The sequence below is a fragment of the Pocillopora verrucosa genome, chromosome 14, assembly GCF_036669915.1.
Source record: "Pocillopora verrucosa isolate sample1 chromosome 14, ASM3666991v2, whole genome shotgun sequence".
In the NCBI taxonomy this organism is placed as follows: Eukaryota; Metazoa; Cnidaria; class Anthozoa; order Scleractinia; family Pocilloporidae; genus Pocillopora; species Pocillopora verrucosa.
Window position 1 is genome coordinate 9786238 of NC_089325.1, and position 21856 is coordinate 9808093.

General features: G+C 37.4%; 3 protein-coding genes across 4 annotated transcripts; 2 read left to right on the plus strand and 1 right to left on the minus strand.

The window, feature by feature from the left end:
* Positions 1–3945: 3945 nt before the first annotated feature.
* Positions 3946–21847, minus strand: LOC131797801 (probable bifunctional dTTP/UTP pyrophosphatase/methyltransferase protein). Of its 2 annotated transcripts, none has more exons than XM_066161872.1 (8): positions 21691–21847; positions 7181–7312; positions 6564–6605; positions 6325–6389; positions 5892–5956; positions 5030–5126; positions 4729–4747; positions 3946–4161 (listed from the first exon to the last, which is right to left on the minus strand). In XM_066161872.1, exons 1-8 carry the CDS (start codon positions 21724–21726, stop codon positions 4036–4038), a joined length of 582 nt encoding a protein of 193 aa, XP_066017969.1. In that variant the 5' UTR covers positions 21727–21847; the 3' UTR covers positions 3946–4035. The 2 variants fall into 2 exon arrangements, with proteins under 2 accessions (XP_066017969.1, XP_066017968.1); XM_066161871.1 differs by lacking the exon at positions 21691–21847 and adding an exon at positions 7403–7524.
* Positions 8710–11699, plus strand: LOC131797803 (heart- and neural crest derivatives-expressed protein 2). The gene is made up of 2 exons (XM_059115470.2): positions 8710–9575; positions 9678–11699. The coding sequence occupies exons 1-2, from the start codon at positions 9216–9218 to the stop codon at positions 9762–9764; spliced, it is 447 nt and encodes a 148-aa protein (XP_058971453.1). The 5' UTR covers positions 8710–9215; the 3' UTR covers positions 9765–11699.
* On the plus strand, positions 19104–21746 carry LOC131797802 (heart- and neural crest derivatives-expressed protein 2). The gene is made up of 2 exons (XM_059115469.2): positions 19104–20475; positions 21024–21746. Exons 1-2 carry the CDS (start codon positions 20080–20082, stop codon positions 21141–21143), a joined length of 516 nt encoding a protein of 171 aa, XP_058971452.1. The 5' UTR covers positions 19104–20079; the 3' UTR covers positions 21144–21746.
* Positions 21848–21856: the final 9 nt, after the last annotated feature.

Here is a 21856-nt window from a genome sequence, read left to right on the forward strand (position 1 = left end):
TACTGTGCTCAAGTTATCGCGGTCATTATTTTATCACACCGAAAAACTAAAAACTGTAAAAGATTTGATTTCAATCAGATCTTTCGCAATATGTGTTTCACTCGAACTCTCAAGTCGTCTTTTACATTTCCTCTTAATTACCATTAATCGACATTTCCTGTAAAAACAATCTTGAGGATTTAGCGACAAAGAGGTATTTCCTGTTGTTTTGGTGGGTTGTTCTGTTTGTTGACGACAGCATTCTTTAAAAATGATTTGTGTTCTAATGACTACACATTTACGCCAACAAGCCCTTGGACTCCTCACGTAGCCATTCAAACATCTTCATGGGAAGTTTTCCCACGCCGTAATTAAAGAAAACAAAATTACAATTGATCACCTTGTGTGATGTTTACCGACACTGTTTGAGATAATTTTGTCATTGAACCTCAGCAACAACGCATAAGTGAGACATCGAGCATGTTTCATTCCTTTCGTTTTCAAGATCACATATCAATTCTCCTTACACTCTGCTATACATTTCTCTTTATTTTACCTCGAAGAATTTGGTGAAAAATCAAACAATGTCTACGTGGTGAAATTTTTCTTAGTTCTCGTCACCTTTCTGCAAGACAATGTATTGATAATTTAGGGAGAAATTACACATTGATCACCTATAGCTACAATAAAAAGTGATAATTGAGAAGAATCGGGCGTTAAACTGGCAGCGTCTTGACGAGGGAAATTTAACTTTTGATGAGCCTCGATGATGATGCAATCGACCAATGTAATTGGTAACGCCTAACGGCAGTCCACGTAGTTAGAAATGTCGTTGGCAGCTTCTGTGGGGCGAAAGAACTGCGGAATACGCCGGTGAAAATATTAGTGCTCGAGTTGTAACATGAATGAAGAATTCTGTAGGATAATTGAACATCTCCTATCCCGTTTCGGCTCTAGCCCGGCGATTCTTGATCCGTTTTGACAAATTCGTTACGTTAACTGCAAACATCGAGAGAAATGGCCGAAGCTGGTTGGTGAAACAGTCACCTGGCCAGCAACAAAAAGCCAAAGGCATGAAATATTCATTTTTTTTACGAGCATTTGACAAAGTGCTTCGCGCTTTTGAAGAAGAGAGACCAGGAGCAACTAAGCGATGATGATGACTTTCACGAACGTGATCTCTCGAGATCACGAGTGCTGCGTTACGAGAATCCGTGAAAGAGTTAATGGCCTTATTTTGACATTCTTTTCAATCAGAAGCTTTAACAAACTCATTTCACAAGTTCACCCAAGAATCTTGTGACATTGGTCTGTCGTTTTAGCTGGCAACCATATGGGACACGCCATACAAGTGTTTTGCTGGAGAGAAGTGGTTTGAATAGGTAATGAATCAACCATCTGAGACACAAGCACAATGAAACGCTAAAAGACGCGAGTTGAAGAAAAATTATTTCGCTGCGTTTCCTCTGATCACCGTTTCTGGAGTGATAGAGACTGGCTTAGAAAACAAACAGCAAACAGACGCATCCGTTCTAAAATCTGTCGATTCAATCTTTTTACAGTATGAATTTTTAGCGCAAACCTCAGTTCGCGTAACAATTTCAAATTCCAAGTTATGATACACGATGTCTCTCCACTTAAGTTATAAACACAACAACTTTCTTTTTCATTTTATTTTCAGTCCAATTTGTTATTTATAACAAACCGCTGCTTAAAAGATTTGGCTTAACAATGGATCGCGTGCAGATTAGTATCGCGCGCAATTTACAACATAATTAAAATTGAATGAGCGATGACAAGCAACAAAAAATACAAAAGAATTTTTCATCCTCAGGAAAAAAAAAAGAAAAAAGAAAAGATAGTAAAGACAAAGAGCCAAGACCTAAGATTAAAAAAATAAATCATTCAAGCTCTGTTCGTGATTAGATCAACCTTTAAATTACTAAAGAACGAAAATGTTCTATAGAAAAATCAACTTATCTGGAGTAGTAAATGTCGCCTTACATGTGACGGGCAATACAACTAATGGCAATAACTCAACTACACTCCCGAAGTTTTATCCCAACAAACTTTAACTACAACTGTATATACTTGAAGTCAAACTCAAAGCAAGAAAAAGGTGACACTTTTAAGGATCCTGATTATCATTACAACACATATCAGAATAATGAATGTTCACAGAAAACGTGTGGCGGGGTTCATCAAAAAGACCAAAGAGGATCTCCTTCATCGTCGCCTTCAAGTCTAACAGAGACAATGGCCATTAAGTCCATAAAATATGAAAATAAAAGCTACTGACTTCACTGTCACCTTGGTAGGAATCTACGTGACGAGTAAAATCATTGAGTTGAAAGGCGCACGGTCGCTAAAAAAAATCTGTTATCGACTCCTGAATATTTACAGTTTTAAGTTACATCGCACTATAGTCACGGTTTTTTTGCCATCAAACCTTCACTTATGACAGTGGGCTAAAAGTGTTGAGTTCGCCCATTTGTAGAGTGGAAGAAATTTAGGTAAGAAGGAAAAGTCATTTTCAAATTCGCATGGAGATATTTCAAAAATTATTTTGATAAAGTAGGTTTTTTTCCCCTCTAAGTTTAGCGGAGTTTCAAAGCCCTGACCGTCTGCATCAAGCTGGGATTTTTTATAAACTACAGTGTTGTTTTATTCAGCGCGAAATTTGGGAACAAACCTGGATACTTATCCGTAATTGATAAAAAATTTACCACGGGTAAAACGTACGCTTATGGAAAATAGGGGTGGATAATGCCTAGTAATACGACTCATTCAAGATCTTCCTGTTTACGTTTGGTGTGGATCTCTGCTACTTTAGCGCACATTAACCCATACAAATGGTCCTTGTGAAGTTTTCCGAATTGGCTAATCTTATCCTCACGGTAAATTTATCCTTGTATAAAATACCGTGTTTATAAATGAAACACAAGTGTTAAAAACTTGTCCAAGAATGAATAATTCTGCGATTGAATGACATAATGAGATGGAACAAAGTGAACGAAAACATACTTCGAATATTTAATTACTCAGCGAAGTTTGTCGTCAATAGTTGTCATTGTTTATTTCGCTACAATGAAAACATTTTTTCATGTCCTTAAAAAGAAAAAAAGATAGACACCTTAAAAAACAGTGTTATCGCGTGGGAAAATGTTCCTCTGCTGAAAGCGGAACTGCGACCCAAAAATAGCTCTTACTTCATAAAAATCTTTCCGCCTTTACTAATTTCGAGGAAAGCCGCCGCATCGGTCCACACCGAGCCCCCATTTCGTTAGACAATGAGGTCAAAAGTCTGCGCATGAGTAAACGTTGAGGAAGTCCAGGCTATGATAACCATGTTGCCTTGCACGAGTTACAGACACGGTCACGATGTTTTAAAATATAAAGCTCAAAATTAAATGATAAATCAACAGCGAGCGAAATCAAACAAGCTTTGCGTTCAAGTCTCAAGTTTTCCTTTTTCGATTGTTTTCTTTCACAGCTATCTATGAACGTTTAAATTTGTTACGCGTATTTTCCGTGAAAGCTGCTGCTTCATATGATTCCATTTATTATTTTGCGCGGGAAATTGGCGCACGGCCGGCAAAAAATTGATCCCCTTACGCGTGCCCGGCATAGTAAGGCGAGTGAAAACGACATGTTAAGAAGGAAAGCATTTCGCTTTTCTTGTCTCTTGCTGTATATTGCTTGCTCGCCGTTTCAATCGTCCTCACTATGAACCTAATACAGGTGCAATGCACTCAAATTCTCAGACTCAAAATACAAGTTTCCTCCAAGGGTGTCAGACAAACTTGGCCCTCTCTCTCTCCCTCCCAATCTTCCCACCAAATGAGTCCAATTTGGGTTTTAAACCATTTTGAGGTGGAACAAAAGAAAGTATTATTCGACCAGTTACTTGTTGGCAACGACATGAGCTTATGAGAACATCAAACATTCAACGCATGATTTTTTTCTTTCAGAATTTTTTATTGGCGAGTGGAGCGTTTCGGCGAGAGGAAAGATTTCCATTATTCATTGTATGGATATAAAAACTACATATAAGCTTTAGCTACTACTATCAGAAAATAATTTTCTCATTTGAACACAAAAGTGATACAGAGGAAATCCCATGACATTGAAGTAGTCGCCATGTATAGACTTGACCAGTGTGCCACCAATTCCCTGAATACCATATTTAACTGATGTTAAGGAAAACAGTGAGATTTTCAAAGCACATGCACTGAGCAATTTTCAACAGTGTCGAAAGCATCCCAGTATAGCTTTGGTTTTTACTTCAATACGCTTTGTGATTGGTCAAGAAAAAACTCTCACCAACCTCTGTAAAAACTAAAGCCAATCGTAACTTAGTCACTGGCGCTTTCCCGTGCTGAAGGAATCTTGCCTGTTTTAACATTTATTTCTTATTGGTCGCGAAAATCAATGAAGAAAATAGTACAAATAAAACATGGAAAGTTTCAAATTTACTCTGATAGAAGAAAAATGGAGTGGCCTTAGTCCCAGAGGCAGGGCTTCTGGGTCGCAAGACTCAGAGCCTCAGCAACTCAAACACCCAACCTCCTATCTAACGAGCGGGGAAAGAAAAAGAAAGAAAACGGCTCGTTGTAGCCCTTAGTTTTGGTACAACGCCAATGTTCTTCACTGGCTCGCCAACAAAACAAGGACTGCTATATAAACAGTCTGAGAGCACATGCTCAAGGATCTGTGCCCTGTTATGTAGTACTTACAGTATATTCAAGGATATGATCCGGCCTTGTCCCTGAGAAGAAAAAAAACCTTTGTGGAAACTTTCAAAGCTGAAGACGGACCGAGACCGAGGCATTGCCTCGCTGCAGGTTCACCCCCAACTAGTTTGCCACACATCATGGCAAGTTCACCTGAAAAAATCTGTTGCCTCGTTTCCTTATGGCAAAACAGTTCCTTTATCACCAAATTAGCAAGCGTTTGATGCAGGTGAAAAATATACACAGACATGAAAACATACAGTTAAATTTAAAATTTAAAAAAAAAAAAAAAACAGACAAATTCACCAAGAACTCACATTGGCTCTCCAGTTGCAATATATGCCTGGATCACTTCATCTGTTAATGTTCCAAATGACACCAATGTCTCCTCATAAAACTGGGTTATGCAGGGTTCTTTAAGCCAATAAAAGACAAGAAGTTAATTTTCTCATAAGGTACTAATCTGCTCAATTATCTTAAGATTAAATTCATCTATCAACAACTTCCTGAAAATCACTCCAAGAGGAGAAATTTAGTTAATTAGTTTAATTCTATATTCAATATTATGTTAATTAATTTACTTCTGATTAGTCTATGATTATGAAAAGAGGATTAAAATTTGACGCAGTTTAGCAAGTTTAATTTTGACTGTTTCAGGAAGTTTTTGCATTTTGATTTCCATTTGAAGAATACCCCACACTCCACATGGACCTCACTGATCCTCAGGAATGGTACAAGACAACTAAAATGGAGAAATTATTTGGTCTTGGATCTGGTTAACCCTTTAACTCCCAAGATCTCATTTGTATTTCTCCTTACTGTCAGCCATACAATTCATATGATGTAAGTTTGGAGAATTTGGAATTGGATCAACTAATAATCCCCTAATTGATATTTTTCTCTATTCTCTTTACTTGTCTGCTTGATATTGTACTGGTAGCATAAGGAGAAATTCTGTCTTGATCACTAGTGGGACTTATAGGGTTAAACTCCTTCTATGTTCAAATTTTTTGATTATGCGAGGGCCTTTTCCTCTTTCAAAAACATTTTTGTTGGAAAGATTTTGAGTCAAAAGCCGCAAAGGGGAAATGAACAATTTTGGATAGCCTTACCCATGAAACAACTATCACAGCGCCACACGTCTATAGTGATATATTTCACAGATAATTGTATAAATACCTTTGGCACCCTCTCTTTGTAAAAGAGTAACCCCACTGAATACTGCATGATCCTTACCACTCAAACTGAAAAAATATGCCAGTACAGTTGTTATGAAAATATCACCACAAGATCAGAAAAATAAAGTTGGATAAGTAGATGCACATACACATGTCTTTGAGTGCTTATTATGTTAAATGTAAACACAAATGTTAAGTATTCTTCATGCTTATTTCACATAAACATTTGACATGTATGCCAAATTTTCCATGTGGAAGGGAAGTGGAAAGTTTTTTAAAAGTCTGACACACATTGATTTTATTTGATTTTCAAACAGCTCTACATTTACACAGAGAAATAAAAAGATTTGCAGCTTAAGACTAATGCACATCCATTTAAACCCAGACCTCCTGTGGGGCACCTCAGACAAGAAAAAAATCATGAACTTATTCACCTTTTTAACATTGAATATGCATTTTCCTTGTCTTTTGGTTTTTCAAGAATAACTTCATCTAAGACCTGCCAATGCAAAGAAGTTATTGATGCAATTATGGTTTTCAAGAAAAAGAAGACTATGGGATGTACCTAATGTGCTGATGGAAGAGTAAATAAAAACCATCATTCCTTCCTGATGTAGATTTTTCTGCAGTTAGTCCTTCAAGAAAAATTGACATAAATGTAAGATCTACTTACAACAACTGTATCAGATCCAATGATCAAGGTGGGTTTATCACTCTGGAAAGTAAGCAAATCTTAATTAACCCTTTGACAAGCATCAAGTTTCTCCATAAAATGTCGCCCCAAAATCACAGCTTAAAGTCAAGAATATAAAGAAAATGCATGAACCAACTAGAGAAGCTCTTGATTGTGAAGCAAATTCTCCTTTCCAGTACATTAGGAAATATATAAAGAGCAGTAAGGAGAATATGCATACTGACATTAGGGTGTAAAGGGTTAAGGGATAGCCAAGAGCAACTCTAGCTTCCTGGGTACCTCTGAAGTGTTTTTTATCTCGAAAAACACACAAATCACACAGGAGTCAATTGTTTTATCAACAGAGCAGTTTTGCTGAAAATGAAACTCGCTACTGCAAATGAATTGAATAACAAGAATTTCTTAGTAACTTTATAGTGTTACTTTTTTTTATCCCCAGCTAAATTGCATGGGAAGGGTCTGGTAAGAATCACTAAAATCAATGATTAAGAAATTAATTAAAAGATTGACCTTATTATGGATCGACATAGGATATCCTAAAAGTTCTTCTCCAGTGACCTCCAGTAGAGCCAAAATATTACATTTAAGGCACTTACCTTATTGACTCGCCCAGCCACCTCTAGTGCTTTTTGTCTCGAATTCTCCAAGACATATTCAAAAGGATACTTAAAAGCGGTTTTGTCAAGTGTTTCCTCAAATCTGGATGGAATAACTTCAAACTTCAAGCCCTGAATTTCGAATAGGAAAATCTATGAGGAATTTATCGCTCACTACAACAAAAACATATCTAAACCTTGCAAGAATACTCAAACTTTTACAATTTTTCGCAGGATCTCGCATCTCCTCGGCGAACTACTTGCTAGAATGACTCTTTGTGCGGATAAAACCTCCAAAAGTGGCTCCAACATAATGGCGATGAAAATTACCAGGCGCGCTCGAGAACAACAGAAAAGCTTGGCTACTAAGTTTGGCGGGAAGTAGTTGTTACTAGAGTCCAGTCTACTAATAAAGTGGTGATGGAAAATAAAATTAATATTTTTGTCTTTAATTCATTATATCATCTGATATTCTATCATGTCAAGAAGATTTATTTGAAATGATTTATTTTTACCCTTCCGTTCCAAAGAATGAGAGCAAGTCTAATGAATGTAAGCTATGGTTTGTCCATGCTGGTGTCCCCAATATGTCTGTCACGCAAAAACCGCATTGGACTTTGGCCAAACTTTGTGCTAAACGAAGCTATAGAGTAAAACGACATTAATCTTTTTTCTGATCTATATTTATTCCCTGCCCACTCAAAAATCTGACAAATGCGAGTCATGTGAGCTGGGTGAGAAATTCTTTTAACTTCTTCAAACGACTAGAATTTGGTTACAGAAACGAATATAAAAAAATATTTCATGTAACCATTTCAGCTAAAAGGTTTTTTTTGCGACGAAATCAACCCCAACAAACCTCAAACATAGTTTTTTTTTAATGATAGTGCGAGTTACAATAATTAGAAAAAAATCTTGACGCTAATTCATTATAGTTCAAATTCAAATCTGAACTTAAGTATGGGAGTTTTTTCAAGGGTGTTCTCCTGTTTGTATTTAACTTGACTTTCAATACCTTCAATTTGGCTCCTTTTTTCCGTTTCTCAGCGTCCAGTAATTATTCACCTTGACTTTAAATTCTGGATCCTAGCCATGTTCCGTAATTGACTTATAAATAACTTTGAGTTTATCCCCAAACCGGAAACCATAACTGTTTCCGGTATTATTTCGAGAGTGATTGACATGTATCAAAGCGCAGTTGTGAGAATTCGTTTCGCTGTATATCATGGGATTGCGCCGACAAGCACCTACGGGTCATTGATGAAATGAAAACATTGTGAATTGTTTTGAAGAATCTTAATATTGCCGTAGTGTTATGTTTATGGTGAAAAAAGAAACCTTCGAGAAGATATTCCGCACAGAGTTTAGCAAAATGTCGTTGTGCTGTGATTTTTCACGAGAATACAAAGGAAAATTAGAATCGGTCATTAATGACATTAAAAATGGAGGTGTGATTTGACGTTTTCCACGCATAACTCTATTGTGCCCTAATGTAGTTTTCGTGAAAAGTTGCCTAATCCTCACCAAAGAAAACCTCTGAGGCGGCGTATTTTAATGTAAGTTTTCTAGATATTACATACAAAATTAGCTTGGTGTAGTTTTGTTTGACATCGCTCGACATTGATTACGGGGCGTTACGATTTATCAGTAGACAAGCAAGTAAACACGTCAATTAATGTTCATGTGTTTATTTGGAAAAAGCGAATAACACTTGAGATGTTCGTATTTACTTGAACTTAAGTCAAAATGTTATGGAAATTTCTCAGTTAACAGGTGTGATCCCTATTAAGTTTTTTCAAACAGACCGTGGTTATCTGTAATTCCACGTTTTTAAAGCTCTGTAATTGGATGATAAGTGTTAGGTAATGCGTTGATAAACTTCCGTCATCTAGTTTGAGACGCAGTTGGGTTGCGTTTCGCAGCTGCGAAATCCGTAGCTATTTGTTCACTGTGGAAGAGGTTTCAAAGTCCTCGCGAAGTATCTATTGATTGCAGAACCGTTCCTTACCAGAAGAGCTATCATTTTCATCGTAAAATGGAGCAACCCTTGAAAGAAGAGAAGTTAAAGAGCGAGTCGTGTGATCAACCGAGTTCGTCAGCTCCCGACACAGGCAGCTCTGAGTTTCCTCGCGGCTCCGCAAATCGTAAAGAAAGAAAACGCACTCTTACAATGAACACAGCATTTGCTGAGCTTCGGGATCATATCCCAAACGTCCCCCCAGACACGAAGCTTTCGAAAATCAAAACACTCAGGCTTGCCATTAGCTACATCAAGTTTCTGATGGAAATTCTCGAGGAGAGCAATGAAGGGAAGACGAGCCGAAGTCATCGCAACTTTGTAGCGGATTTATCGTTTCAAAATGAGGGCCGAGAGAAGAGAAAAAGAGAAAATAATGTAAGTAAAATTATCTTTGTTTGGTAACTAACATTTGCGTAGCCTACGATATGCAGTTCCCTTCGCATGTTGTTGCTTTATTCGATGTTCTTTATTCAACAGCTTGCCAGCCAAAATGATTCTGCTCAGAGAAAGAGAGGTCGAACGGGATGGCCGCAGTATGTATGGGCAATGGAGCTGAGGAACTAAGATGCTCTGCCACTCCGAACCTGCTTAATTCCTAATACCTCCGGGCGCAAAATGCGAACGTGAGTCCCAGGAAAGAGAAACAGATTTTTAAACGTTGACGGTATGGGTCGCACTTGCGAAATCACGACTCACACGTACTCTTGGATCAGCCACAATTGAATGCATCACATCTATTTCCGAACCTTCGCCTGTTGTCTGCGGGACGCTATCATGAGACACTTCATCTTATTGTTCTACCGTAATTTCGTCGTTTCAATTTTACAAGTTAGATGTTGGCTCTTAAATTTACTGATCTAGCGAACATTGCTTTATTACGACGTGTACATGCAAAGCAACATACGAAGCGTCCAAATAAAGGTGTGAGGGGAGATGGCTAAATCTTCAATGGTTGAACAATTAAATTCGCAATATAGTTTTAATCGATCGGTGAGTGAAATTTTAAGCTTTTTTGACGGAGATGGCGAAGGCGCTAGATGCGCATGGGAACACTCGAGAGTATAGTGTAAAATAATAAACATTTATGGGATTAGTTTGTTATTGCGGATAGTTTTGTTTTGCAGCAAAGATAATCAACAGCTATGGCACTTGAGCATCGCGAGCGACCAATGTGAAATAATATCTCGCTTATTCTTTAAAACGTGAATCATTTCTCAGCAAAATTTCACCTATAATATAGAGACAACCTCTATTTTTTAAACGTACTTGATGACCCTTGTAAAAAACGTTGCTACATAGACCTATTATCATAATTCAACAGAGCTCTTGTGTAGTTTATATTTAACATAGATGAAAATCTTTGGTTGATTTTTAAACACTTAAAGTAGTTTGTTAACTTCAAGGTACATCAGTGAGTAAGTGGGTGGAACGAAAACACTTTAAGCTTATTTATTGTTATTTTACTCGAAGTTGTGAATATTTATAAAATTACTTACTGTTTTTACTCGAAGCGCGTCACAGAAATTTCTCGTTAAATAGCTATCAAAATGTAATATACAATTAAACAGAAAATTGCCCTCATAAACAATAGACTTTGAAGGTTTGTCATATACTAACGTACATATTATAGAAAGCTGAGGTTTTGGCGCTAAAATTCACGATGGCTTTACATGGCTCTTAATTTACGTCACATATGCTTTTTCAATCTTCGTAACTTACAAGAACACGTTTTTCTCTCGCACATCGGCGTTTGAACCTAAATCCAAGAAGTATTAAGAAATTTTGCGGTTTGTGGTTGAAAATGAGCCGGATTTCATATTTAGAACATGGTTTTAGCTGCCTCGCCCGTGCTCTAGAAATCTCAACTGATATGCAAGAGGGTTAAAGCCGAGAAATGACGGTCTTTTCTCTTTTCTCCCGCTGCTGAAGGCAAAAGAGTCAGTATGTGAAACGAATCAGCCGCCTAGTTAAAGCAGCGCTGTAGAATATTCTAGAGGCAAACAGGACATGAGCGCCAAAGGAAAACTACGTGCGGCCAAAACGTAATGCGCAGAGGAATTTTAAAAAAACGTTTCATTCATAAAAGAGTAATCAAGAGTAGGCTTTTGCTGCAAAGCGGAGGAATTTTTGACAAAACATTTCACTCGTTAAAGGGCGATCAAGAGAGAGAGACAGCTTTTGCTGTAAAGGATTAAATCCCTATCGAATCCTATAAAAACGTAACTGTCTTTTCAAAAATCTTTTTTTGCAAATTTTTACATTGCTCTAACTATTTCACAAGACACCGACTCGGAAAATTCGATCAAGTGTATCACCTGAACTTGTTTCGCCGGTATGAGTTAATGAAACCTAGCCAGAACGCCGATTACATCAAGGAACCCGAAAAAACATGAGTGGATGTATTCACGACACTGCACTGGATAATTTTGTTACCCGTGCACTTAAGTTCGTTTGCCTGCTAAAGACAAGTTCTTCCTGCGACTGAAATGACCGCATTATACGTTAGTCAAGGTAAAGAAAACCGTTAATAAACCAGTCAATTTGAAATCGATCTACAGTCTTCGATCCAGATTATTTCTTAGTACTTACGAGTACTCGCGTTTTTTGAATACATTCATGAAAATGTTCCTCGAACAAAAATAAAAATGAGTTGTATTTCTGTAAAATTTACAAAACTGAACTAACTCGAGACCACTGCAAACACGTTTTTCTTTTCTCCCTTCTCATTTCGGGAAAAGTAATTCTATGGAGTTTGTTTTCCTCGATTTCGTGAGATTTCTTCACGAACCAGGATCAGTGTACCTCAGTAACTTATTTCTAACTATAAACAGAAATAATTTCAAATTTACCAAGTCACCAATCAGTTAGGAATTGATGATCACTCCCATGTCGCAAACTAATAGGTATATTAATTTATTTTTCTTTTTAGAATGATTCTTTTAACTTCGTGGTAAACGGTCATTCATGAACTGAACGAGACTATACTGTAGAAAACCGTAAGACATGTCCTCCAAAAATGGTGACGTCTCTTGAAGTAATAAGGATCAGAAGCGAACAAAGTCTAAGTCGGTTTTTGAAATATTCTCTTACATTATTGGCATTTTTTATAACTAACTAAAATTTCCCGTTCACACATTGCTCGTTTGTTTAATTGAATTATTTTCTAAGAAAATCAAGAGGAATTTCCAGAATTTCCGATCTCTCACATTGCGAGTGAATTTACTGAGTAAAGGAACAATACTTTCCTCAAACTCCCTATTTCAAGGATAATAGATGTGTCAGGAGTGTGATGAATAATAAGTACAATGAATCTTCGACATAACTGATGTAACAAATAAGAAAAAGGCATTTAACGCAAGTGTTTGTTTTTCGAGAGATTCGTAGAAGTCACGACAAAAAACCCTGCCAAAAGTTGCCTCCTCACTATGAAGCTCATCAGAAGTGGAAGGTCTTGCTCTTCCGCGGAGGGTTTCGACCTTGCTTTATTCAATTATGTCTAAAGTACGCATTAATAATTTATTTTGTGGCTTACTTTGTCTTTCAAGAGCCTTTTCAGAATAATAGATTCCTTAATCTGAGTAACGGGATATCTGCTTCCCTTAAAGAAGAAAGGTCTCTTTCTCAGAAATTCACGTGTTTCTTATGAGGTCTGTTTCCCCTTGAGATTTAAGTAAACTCTCGTGAGAAATTTTCCTCAGTGTTTTGCTGACAGTTTTATCCGTTTATTAAAAGTAAACATTGGGGGGAAAACTTGAAATTCAAACAACTTCGTAGAAAAATAAGATCTCTTGGAATAACAAATAGACAGGTTTTTGTCCATGAACGTATATATTTTCACGTGAATATGCGATTTGTTCATGACAAACAGATCTTCTGTACAAAAATATTCCAAATATAGGTTTTTTTTTCAAGTTTCAACCAGAAATTTAAACGTGCAGTTGTTTTGATTGAAGTTCAACCAGTTGTAGTAATTTGTAGCTGCAATTCAGTCCGCGTAAAATAACCACGAAGGGAAGTGTTTACTTTTATTTTTTCATCCTTCCGCTGAGTGATTCCGAAAGAACTGGACTTAAATACGAAAAGGAAACGATGCTTAATCAAACTAAGGCTTTATTCATTAAGAAATTACTTGAGAATGCTTTTCGTGATGAGGACTTTTTTCTGTGAGTGGTGAAAACACTATGATGAAAGTTTTAAAACGTTTAAACTAATCAATTGTTTCTCAGATCGATGACAAGTTATAGTAAAACTTACTAAAGTAAAATTTCCTTGTATAAACTCGTGGAACCCAGCGAAACTGTTTCAGAAACAAGTTACATGGCGAACTTTCCGTTAGAACACACACGCCCGAGGAACAGATTAGCCATTTTGAAATGTCTCCAGGGCAAATCTTATCGGTTTGATGAAATTGTAGGACCGCACAGCGTAAATGTTTCATTAGTTTTCGTTGATTAGATTTTCTCACTCACTTCAATGTGCCTTATAGTTTATTCAATATCATCAATAGCTTCCACAAACCATCATTTAAAACACATCAGTAAACATATGTTTGTGATTATTTACGCCCACGAAGTACTTCAAGAATGCTTATTATTTGATAAAAATGACAAAAAACTTCGGTTTAGGAGTAAATGAATTTTTTAGATAACAAATTATCAGGTTGATAAAGTTAGACCTTTGCCTTCTGTTATCTCTTTTAACTTTGCACTCAGTGGCAGTCTTAGACTATCTCCTCGTCTTCTTGAAAATACTTAAAACGACTTAAAACGTCTAATCTGTCGAAAGGTCAAACATTAAGAATGGCACGTTATAATCACTTTAACAGCTCCACAAAAGACCGTTCTTAGCTCTATGCTTAAGAGTCTTCAGACTGGTGTTCATTACAGCTCCCACTTAAGGTTCATAATTCTTGGAGTTGCTCTACATCTGTGGCTATTTAGTGGAGCGCTGGAAAGAAAGTAAACATTTAAATTACTTTTTAATTATTCCCTGAACAAATTAAACCTATTTGTCAACTGAAAACTGTTAACAAACTATCGTTCTAGCAACATCATTAAACTGTTCTAACTTTAGTGGCGCAGATCAGGCTAGTTTGTAAATTCAATTTTGTCCTGTCGCATTCATGCTACGTGTGACTTCGTTTGGCACGACGAAGAGTGTTATAATTGCACTTAGAGCTTTATCTGCGAAGATAACACCTAACAATGACATAGTCTACGCGCAGAATGATATATTCGTTTTCGAAAGCTACAAATGGATTAGTATTAGCTCTCTGGGATTTAAAACTACAACAGAAACTTACCGTTAAGGTGTAAATTCCGGAAATGACAACGAAAAAAACCTTTGCAGGTTATGCCGTAAAGATGCACTCGAACTGCCTGCTATGTACACTAGAATTTCACTGTTGATTGTTTTGTGTAAAAGCCATCTTTCAGTGAGATAAGGAGCTTTATGTCAAGTATTTAAGATGGGGGAAAGCCAGGGTGATACACCAACTTGAACTCTCCACAAAATCAAACTCACGACAAAGAGCGAAAGCGGCGAAATAACACCCCAAAATTGTCTTACAACCTTTCAACTGTCTAATCTCGATAATGGATTGTTTAAATTTAACACCCAAGACATGTAGAGCAGTTCTGTTTTGCTTTTTTATGTCGCGTGAGTTTCCTATCAGACGGAAACTGTTGGCCCTAATCCCATTATAACCGTCTACCTCTCGAACGATAAAAACTAGAAATCGCGATTTATTTGCGATATGCGTAAAAGCTACACAGCTGAAAATATTTTGGACTATTTTCAGAAGCAGTTCAAGTCTTTCTTATACCTCTTAGTTATCCCCTTTTCGTCTTGGGAGAGAAGATTAATAGAAAATATATCATTCCCCGCGATGAATGCAAGTAATCTGCATGACTAAAATTTAGGCACTACCAGAAACATTCAAAATATTTACTTGAACACGATATGCCGAGGGAAGGTAAAAATGAAGGCGTATTACTGAGAATTTGGGTTTACAAACCGTCAAAAACGTTTCGTTTCGTTTTTTCAAATAATTAAGAAATTTCCTTTCTATCAAGAAGGAATCAATACAACGTAGAGATTGATGTCATCCTACCCCAGTCAGACCAATGTCATGGCAACCCAAGATTTTTGTTCCTAAGCACTGAAAAGAAGGAAGATCCTGTGTAAGAGAGCAACATGCAGTCCAACTGTTACCTTGAGAACCAAAAAGCCGGGACGGGTACCAATCCTATCATTTGCTGAAATGCTTTGCATAAATAATGTGTTAACCTATTGCTCAGATTCTTAAACCAATGATTGGCTCCGTGGCGAAACTGAATTCTTAAATTGTTGACACGGCTGTTGTTCCGTTGCCATGCATGTCAATGCTCTGTCGTAAAATGCAATCAAGTATTTTAAAAAGTTTGCCATCTGCCTTATCATGCGAGTTACATCGTATATGCGAAAAAACGCTGATGACTTTTTTAGAGATATTCTACTTGGCTGACCGGTCCAATAGCCACCCATGTATGAACCAAATCCGTTGAATATCATAAATAGCTCTCAAAGTTTTAAAAGTGACGAACTCGTTTGAAGTTTTTAGACTCGACGTGAAATAGATAAAATTTTCCAGCGTATAACCTGAGTATTGCTTAGTAAAGACCGCTCGCTCGATGTTATTCGTATTTTCAAAACCCAAGCCGTCTAGACAAAAAATGAGATGTCTTCGTAGCCACTGTACCGTGCGTTTTCCAAGATATCTAAGTTGCAGTTTCAGTAAAGAAGATTGTATTTTGACGATAACCAAACAATTCTATCGGTTACTGATCAATCAGGATGTTAAGCGTGTAATTCAATGTAATCAAATAAGTAAAACTGGAATGTAAAAAAAAAAAGGAAACCAGAGTTGTACCTTAAGTCTGTTCACAGAATTAATTTTAGTATGAGACTACTTGTCTGAATAGCTCTAAATTCAACCAACAAACGTCCCACAGTTGGCTAAAATTATACGGAATTCTAACGACTCTGTCGCTATTTCTCACGCCGTAATTTTAGCTAAGGGCACGTCTAGTCATGGTAAAACGGAACCTAAAGATATGTGAAATTGGGATTTAAGTCTAAAGCGACATATTCGACGCCCTCATAAGCCGGCTGAGTTGTCTGCATGGAGACTGACGAAGACACGATACTCTGCCATTTCAAACGGCTCTTAAGAACATTTTGAGCTTACAATTAACTGAGTTTGGTAAACAAAACACATTGTTCCTTTTCTGCGAGAATTTCCAAGAAATATTAGAATTGGTATTTTCAGTTAAACCTCGAGCGAGAGGATTTGCAATTCTCGCTAAACTGCCTAGAAAATTAGATTTGGAAGACACTTTTGGCAGGTCAAAGAGTCACAACCGGCTTTTGAAAATTAAGTTGTGTTGAAATACTGTAGCGCGAAACAATAACGTTTTCTTTGCAGGGAAGGCTGATTAGCTGGGCGGTTACAATGTAAAGCGAGGACTAAGAGCTCTCCAATCAGACGGTTACTTTCCTTGTTTGATTTTCGAGCAGAATTCAGGATCAATTCTGCTCATATGCCTTCAGTCCTAGTAATGCTATTCTGACCTCCAAACTCGGCTTTCATCGCACTGTGTAAGTAGGATAATTACCATGTTTACCAGAGGGATTTTATCGTTATTGATATATAGATAGTTAGCGTAAGGAAGCTCACATAGGCGATTTGTTTTCCCCTGTTCGGATGGAGGAGAATGACACTGCCAAGTACGACGAAACTTTACTAAGCAGTAGATAATAGAAATGCTTCTTTTTCATTTGCGGTACTGACCATTCTTAGTTAGCAGTTTGTTTTCTCCAATATACGTTTCAGAATAAGGCAAATTAAATATACCGCAGCGCCAATACCGTCTGAATGGGACTATTAACAGACTCTTACACAACAAAATTATCAAAACCTTGTGATTGTATTTTCATGAAGTTATATAGAAGCGTACATGGCTTGATTTCATACCTTCGCTTAGAAATCGTTGTTAGTACTGCAACAATACTGTATGTTCTTTAATAAACTACTACATTAGGTAGTTTAGCTTACAGCGTTTGCGCCGTGACTGATAATTTTGGTGCCATATTACATTTAAAAAACCAACTAACTTCAACAAATGCCTTCCCATTTGGTTTTGAATCAGATAAGATATCTTACGCGTGTTTTTATTTCTTGTGATATTACTTAATATTGTTGATAGTCAATGATAAATTGAAGGAAAGTACAACTACATGGTTCGTAAGAAACCGTCATGGACTCGAAAATCTCTGCGGCAGGATTTCTTTTATCCCATCAAAACGTTTGCATATGGGAATACAAAGACTGTCTCCAATTGCCGATGTTCATAAGATTAAGTCTTCGATGCAGAGACAGACATTTAAAGCAAAATTGGTCACATACGTGATTCTTAAAAATCTAACCCTCGGGGCACACGGAAGATTTAGCGCGAAGAGATAAGTTACCTGTCACTTAAAACCCACTGTTATGTGAGTTGTGGGTTTTCTAGGGGAAACGTAAGTTCTCAACTGTTGACACGTTTATTACTCATAGCTAAAAATGTCTTTGATAGGTTAAAAGCTCTAATTTTCGCTGATTCATACGTGCAGCACACGTTGTGGGTGAACCCGTAGGTGTGTGTGTGTGTGAGGTAAAGGTGTTTCATGCCCCAGGCTTTGACCTTCCGTTAAATAGAACGGAATTAGTATAATTAAAAAAAGCTGTAGAACCCTAAACTGACTGTGGTTTTTAGAGAGAGAAGGGCACGTCGGTTTGAAAGGCCTAGACGAACGAAAACTGCTTAACTTAAGATTCAGTTTGTTGGTTTAATTCTGGTATCTTTGACTCAAAGGGTAAACTAAGATCTTTGACGTGATGGCACGGAAGGTCAAAGAGGTATCACAATTTTTCCAAATACAGAGACATTTGAAATTTTGGTAATTCATACTGATTCGACATGCGACTGGAACTGAATCCCATTGTACGCCTATTTAAGACAAAGGTTCCCTTCTTTACACCAGACAAATTAGTTTGAAGATTAATTCAGAGAACTACTCAGACTTATTAAGGCTCTCTAGATGCTAAAAGATCAATAATTCATTTTAAGAATGCGAGTAAAGTACTTTTTGCCTTCTGCATCATATGATTAGGTGTAGGTCAAACCACAAAGCTGAGAGACGGCAAGGTATCTTTTTGTGTGTTCAAGTTAACCTAAAATGAACTAGACTGTGCATAGCTGTAGGCTGCAGCTTTTTCTTTTCGCAAGATTAGTTTATTGAGTTAAATTTCTAAGTAATTTCTATCACAGCCTTAATGACTAAAACACCTCATAAGAGGTTTCAAAGGATATTTCAAAACCAATTTATTCCCACGACTTAGCTACGGTGCAATTACATAATCGAGTGAAGGTCAAAGATTTCCCACATTGTTAAATCAATTAGTTATGCAAATCACACGATGATGGAAAAGCTGAATTAATTTGGACGTTAATGTCAAACTGAAATGTTTCAACCAGCCTCGCGCTGAAAGACAAAAGTACAACTGTCCACTTTTCTGAACACGAAAATGACGCTTACTTGATATATTTCTTACGGCTACACGAAGCGTTGATTGGCAAAGATCCGGCTTCAGGGAATTAAAAAATATGCCCTTTGAGAAGTACAGAGGCCTGAAATAATAATGTTTTGACCTATCACTTGGGATATCTCTAATTCTCGGTTGTGGTTGACCGGTTATTTTTTCAAGCTGGAATTAAAAGCCTCCTCAATCGGATCCTCCTCATATTTTGAATACTCAGGTGTACATTGTATTCCTCGAGTATGGGAAAGCCGGAAAAGAGTCATCTTTAACATTTCTGAATGCTGATATTAGATGAGCTCCCATAAATTCGATTTTTAAATAGGAAAAAAATCTGCTCTCCCCTAGATTTGTGATGAGTGTGCCCGAGTATAGTTCGTAAGCAGATTGCTCCAAAAGAGGCAGAAAACAAGACAGAAGGCTAACAACGCTGGCGTTTTTATCGCTTGGGCAGGATTTATCTTGTAAGATTTCCTGAGTTTCAAATGATAACCAATCGAAGCCCAGAGACAACCAATTTCGTTAGCTGCCAGCACTTTTTGGTCAAAACGTGGCTTTGAAGGCAATTTTTAGCTCTGGGATCTTAAGCACTGCGCATCACCAACTCCTATTGTTTTACTTGGTATTTGGAATAATGATGCAAAATTGTTACAGATTGTCTCGATATTCCAGCTGATGGTGCGTACCAAAACTATCAGTGCATTAACGCCTAAAATGTGCAAATTGATAGCATGCCAAGTCTGCTATGTCGCAAGTGAAAATTGATTTTTCCCGCTTCTTGGGAGAGGCCAAATCCTTAGTTTTTACATAGCTTTATGTCTCATTTTTGAAACATTGGAGCAACGACCACACGCAACATTGCTTCTTCTTTAAATTGTGGCGCCAAAAGGATAATGAAAGTATAAACACTGGTAAGCAGAAATTAACAATTGAACACATGTCAGTGGAGGTTTAGGTCAAGGAAGATAAGAGAACGGAAATCGATGAGAGATATCACACGGCTTTCACTGATCAACACTCACGCACGTGAAAACACTCGGGTGGGATTCTGGGACAGATTCGCACCGACAGAGAGCTGTTTGAAAACAATAGCACCTAGAAACTCTGAGAATCGGTTGTATAATTTTGGCTTAACCCATTCAGCAGCTGTCTGCGTAGAGATTCCCAAACAAATCGTACGGAGAGTTTGGACAGCGATTTCGCCAGATTCATAGTTGAAACCGTGTAACTGGAATATCAAGACTTTGGAGACGTTTTAACATGGACGATCACGATGTTCTTAAGACGGAAATCGAAGAAGAAAGCGGTTCTCCCACAAGCAAGCAAGATGTTAACGGAGGCTGTCGGAGAAGGAGAGCCAAACCTAAAACGGCGACAAGTAGAAAGGAACGAAGACGAACGCAGAACATAAACGCTGCGTTTGATGATTTGAGGAAACACATACCCAATGTTCCCTCCGACACTAAGTTATCCAAAATCAAAACACTCAAACTTGCGATGAGCTACATTCATCATTTGGAGAATCAACTGGAAGATGAAAGCCAAGGCCAGGAAATTGTTACGCCTCCTGAGGAATCACGCCGCAAAACAGACAACAACGACGACACTGTTAGCAATGACAGCAACAGTTCTGATCGATTAGATTCTTCACCGAAGGTAAATAACAAAAGAGCATCTTGAATATTAGGAGGTTAACTGTGAGCTCGAAATACTGAAATGCAACTTTCGAGTGGAGTTTCCTGCTTAGGTCATTATTACATAATTGCTTTACATTTAATAGCAGTCCTAAGTACTTAAACAACTGACTGACTTCGGTCAACGGACGAGCGGTTAAGACATCGAGAATGCAATGAACATACTTTCACTCCGACTTGATGGTTCATTTTGCAAGAAGGTAAAATTATGGCGTTGAATCTTAACAAATTTGAGCGATAATGTTCCTTCAAATGTGTTACAATACCATTGTGGTTCTCTATGGGGTTCCAGCTCTTTTCTTTATTAAAAGTGGAGCTAATTACGAACAGCTTGTTTGGTTATTTTAATTCATTTATTTCAGCTAACATGCCATTGACCAATTCCAGTTGCGGTAGACAAACGGCAAAGTGATTAAATCCACGCATGTAAAGTGATGGAAGTATTTTTTTTCGCTTTGTTATGAGCCTGGGATTAAGTACCTTTTTTTTATAATTTGCTTTGTGATACAGAATTGTGACGAAAAACAGAGACTCTCTTCCCCGCCGCGTCGAAGCTCCAGAACAGGATGGCCGCAACACGTATGGGCATTGGAGCTCGTGGGAAGCCTCAAACAACAATCTGTTGCGTAATGATAAATTTCATCTGGCGAATCTTTCTGCACAAAAATATTGAAAAGTGTGTTTACCCACATGTTGTAACTAAGTTCAGCCCAAACTGAGATCATTTACGCGAAATGATTGAAGACGTGTTCAGGAAACACGAAGTGATTCCGCTAAAGAACGTAACACCTTCGTCAGACGAGGCTGGTGGGAAAAATGGCTTGCGAAGCGAAAGGATTCTGTTATGTTACTATTGAGACATTTGTTTCTACTTATCTTTAATGGGAAAACGTTGGAAATTAATAGGGAATTGAATCTGCATTGCGGCCTAAATATTCTGTAAAGAGCCACTTATAAATTGTAAATGATGTTCGGGAAACCCAAAGGTGGTTGTTGAATACCTATAGAGGTTATTTGGGATGTTGGTTATCGATGATCTCGAGAATAGTTGTGTAATAATTGATATTTTTACGTTGAGTCATAAGGTGTCTAGTCTATATACATATTAAAAACTCATCACTTAACTTCCCTACAATAAAAAACATTTGATGAATAAGAAATTAGTCTAGAAACTTACTGCAAAGAGCGCTAGCAGTTTTTGCTGTGTGGCCATGGTGATTTTTCAGGTTGTTCAAAATTATTTCCATCTTGAATCCGTCATAATAGTGCGAAAGAGTGGTTTTCTCGCGTTCAAAAATAAACGCGTATTATATTAACGATTGTCGTAATAGTAGTGTCCTGTC

What these genes read in the sequence shown, in the direction of transcription:
- LOC131797801 (XM_066161871.1), bottom strand. Translation starts at nt 7,492, where the DNA reads ATGTTGGAGCCACTTTTGGAGGTTTTATCCGCACAAAGAGTCATTCTA. An exon ending in GCGAGATCCTGCGAAAAATT is followed by an intron (nt 7,313 to 7,402) that starts GTAAAAGTTTGA and finishes TTCGAAATTCAG; the next exon opens with GGCTTGAAGTTTGAAGTTAT. An exon ending in TGGCTGGGCGAGTCAATAAG is followed by an intron (nt 6,606 to 7,180) that starts GTAAGTGCCTTA and finishes CTTACTTTCCAG; the next exon opens with AGTGATAAACCCACCTTGAT.
- LOC131797803 (XM_059115470.2), top strand. Translation starts at nt 9,216, where the DNA reads ATGGAGCAACCCTTGAAAGAAGAGAAGTTAAAGAGCGAGTCGTGTGAT. An exon ending in AGAGAAAAAGAGAAAATAAT is followed by an intron (nt 9,576 to 9,677) that starts GTAAGTAAAATT and finishes TTTATTCAACAG; the next exon opens with CTTGCCAGCCAAAATGATTC.
- LOC131797802 (XM_059115469.2), top strand. Translation starts at nt 20,080, where the DNA reads ATGGACGATCACGATGTTCTTAAGACGGAAATCGAAGAAGAAAGCGGT. An exon ending in GATTAGATTCTTCACCGAAG is followed by an intron (nt 20,476 to 21,023) that starts GTAAATAACAAA and finishes TTTGTGATACAG; the next exon opens with AATTGTGACGAAAAACAGAG.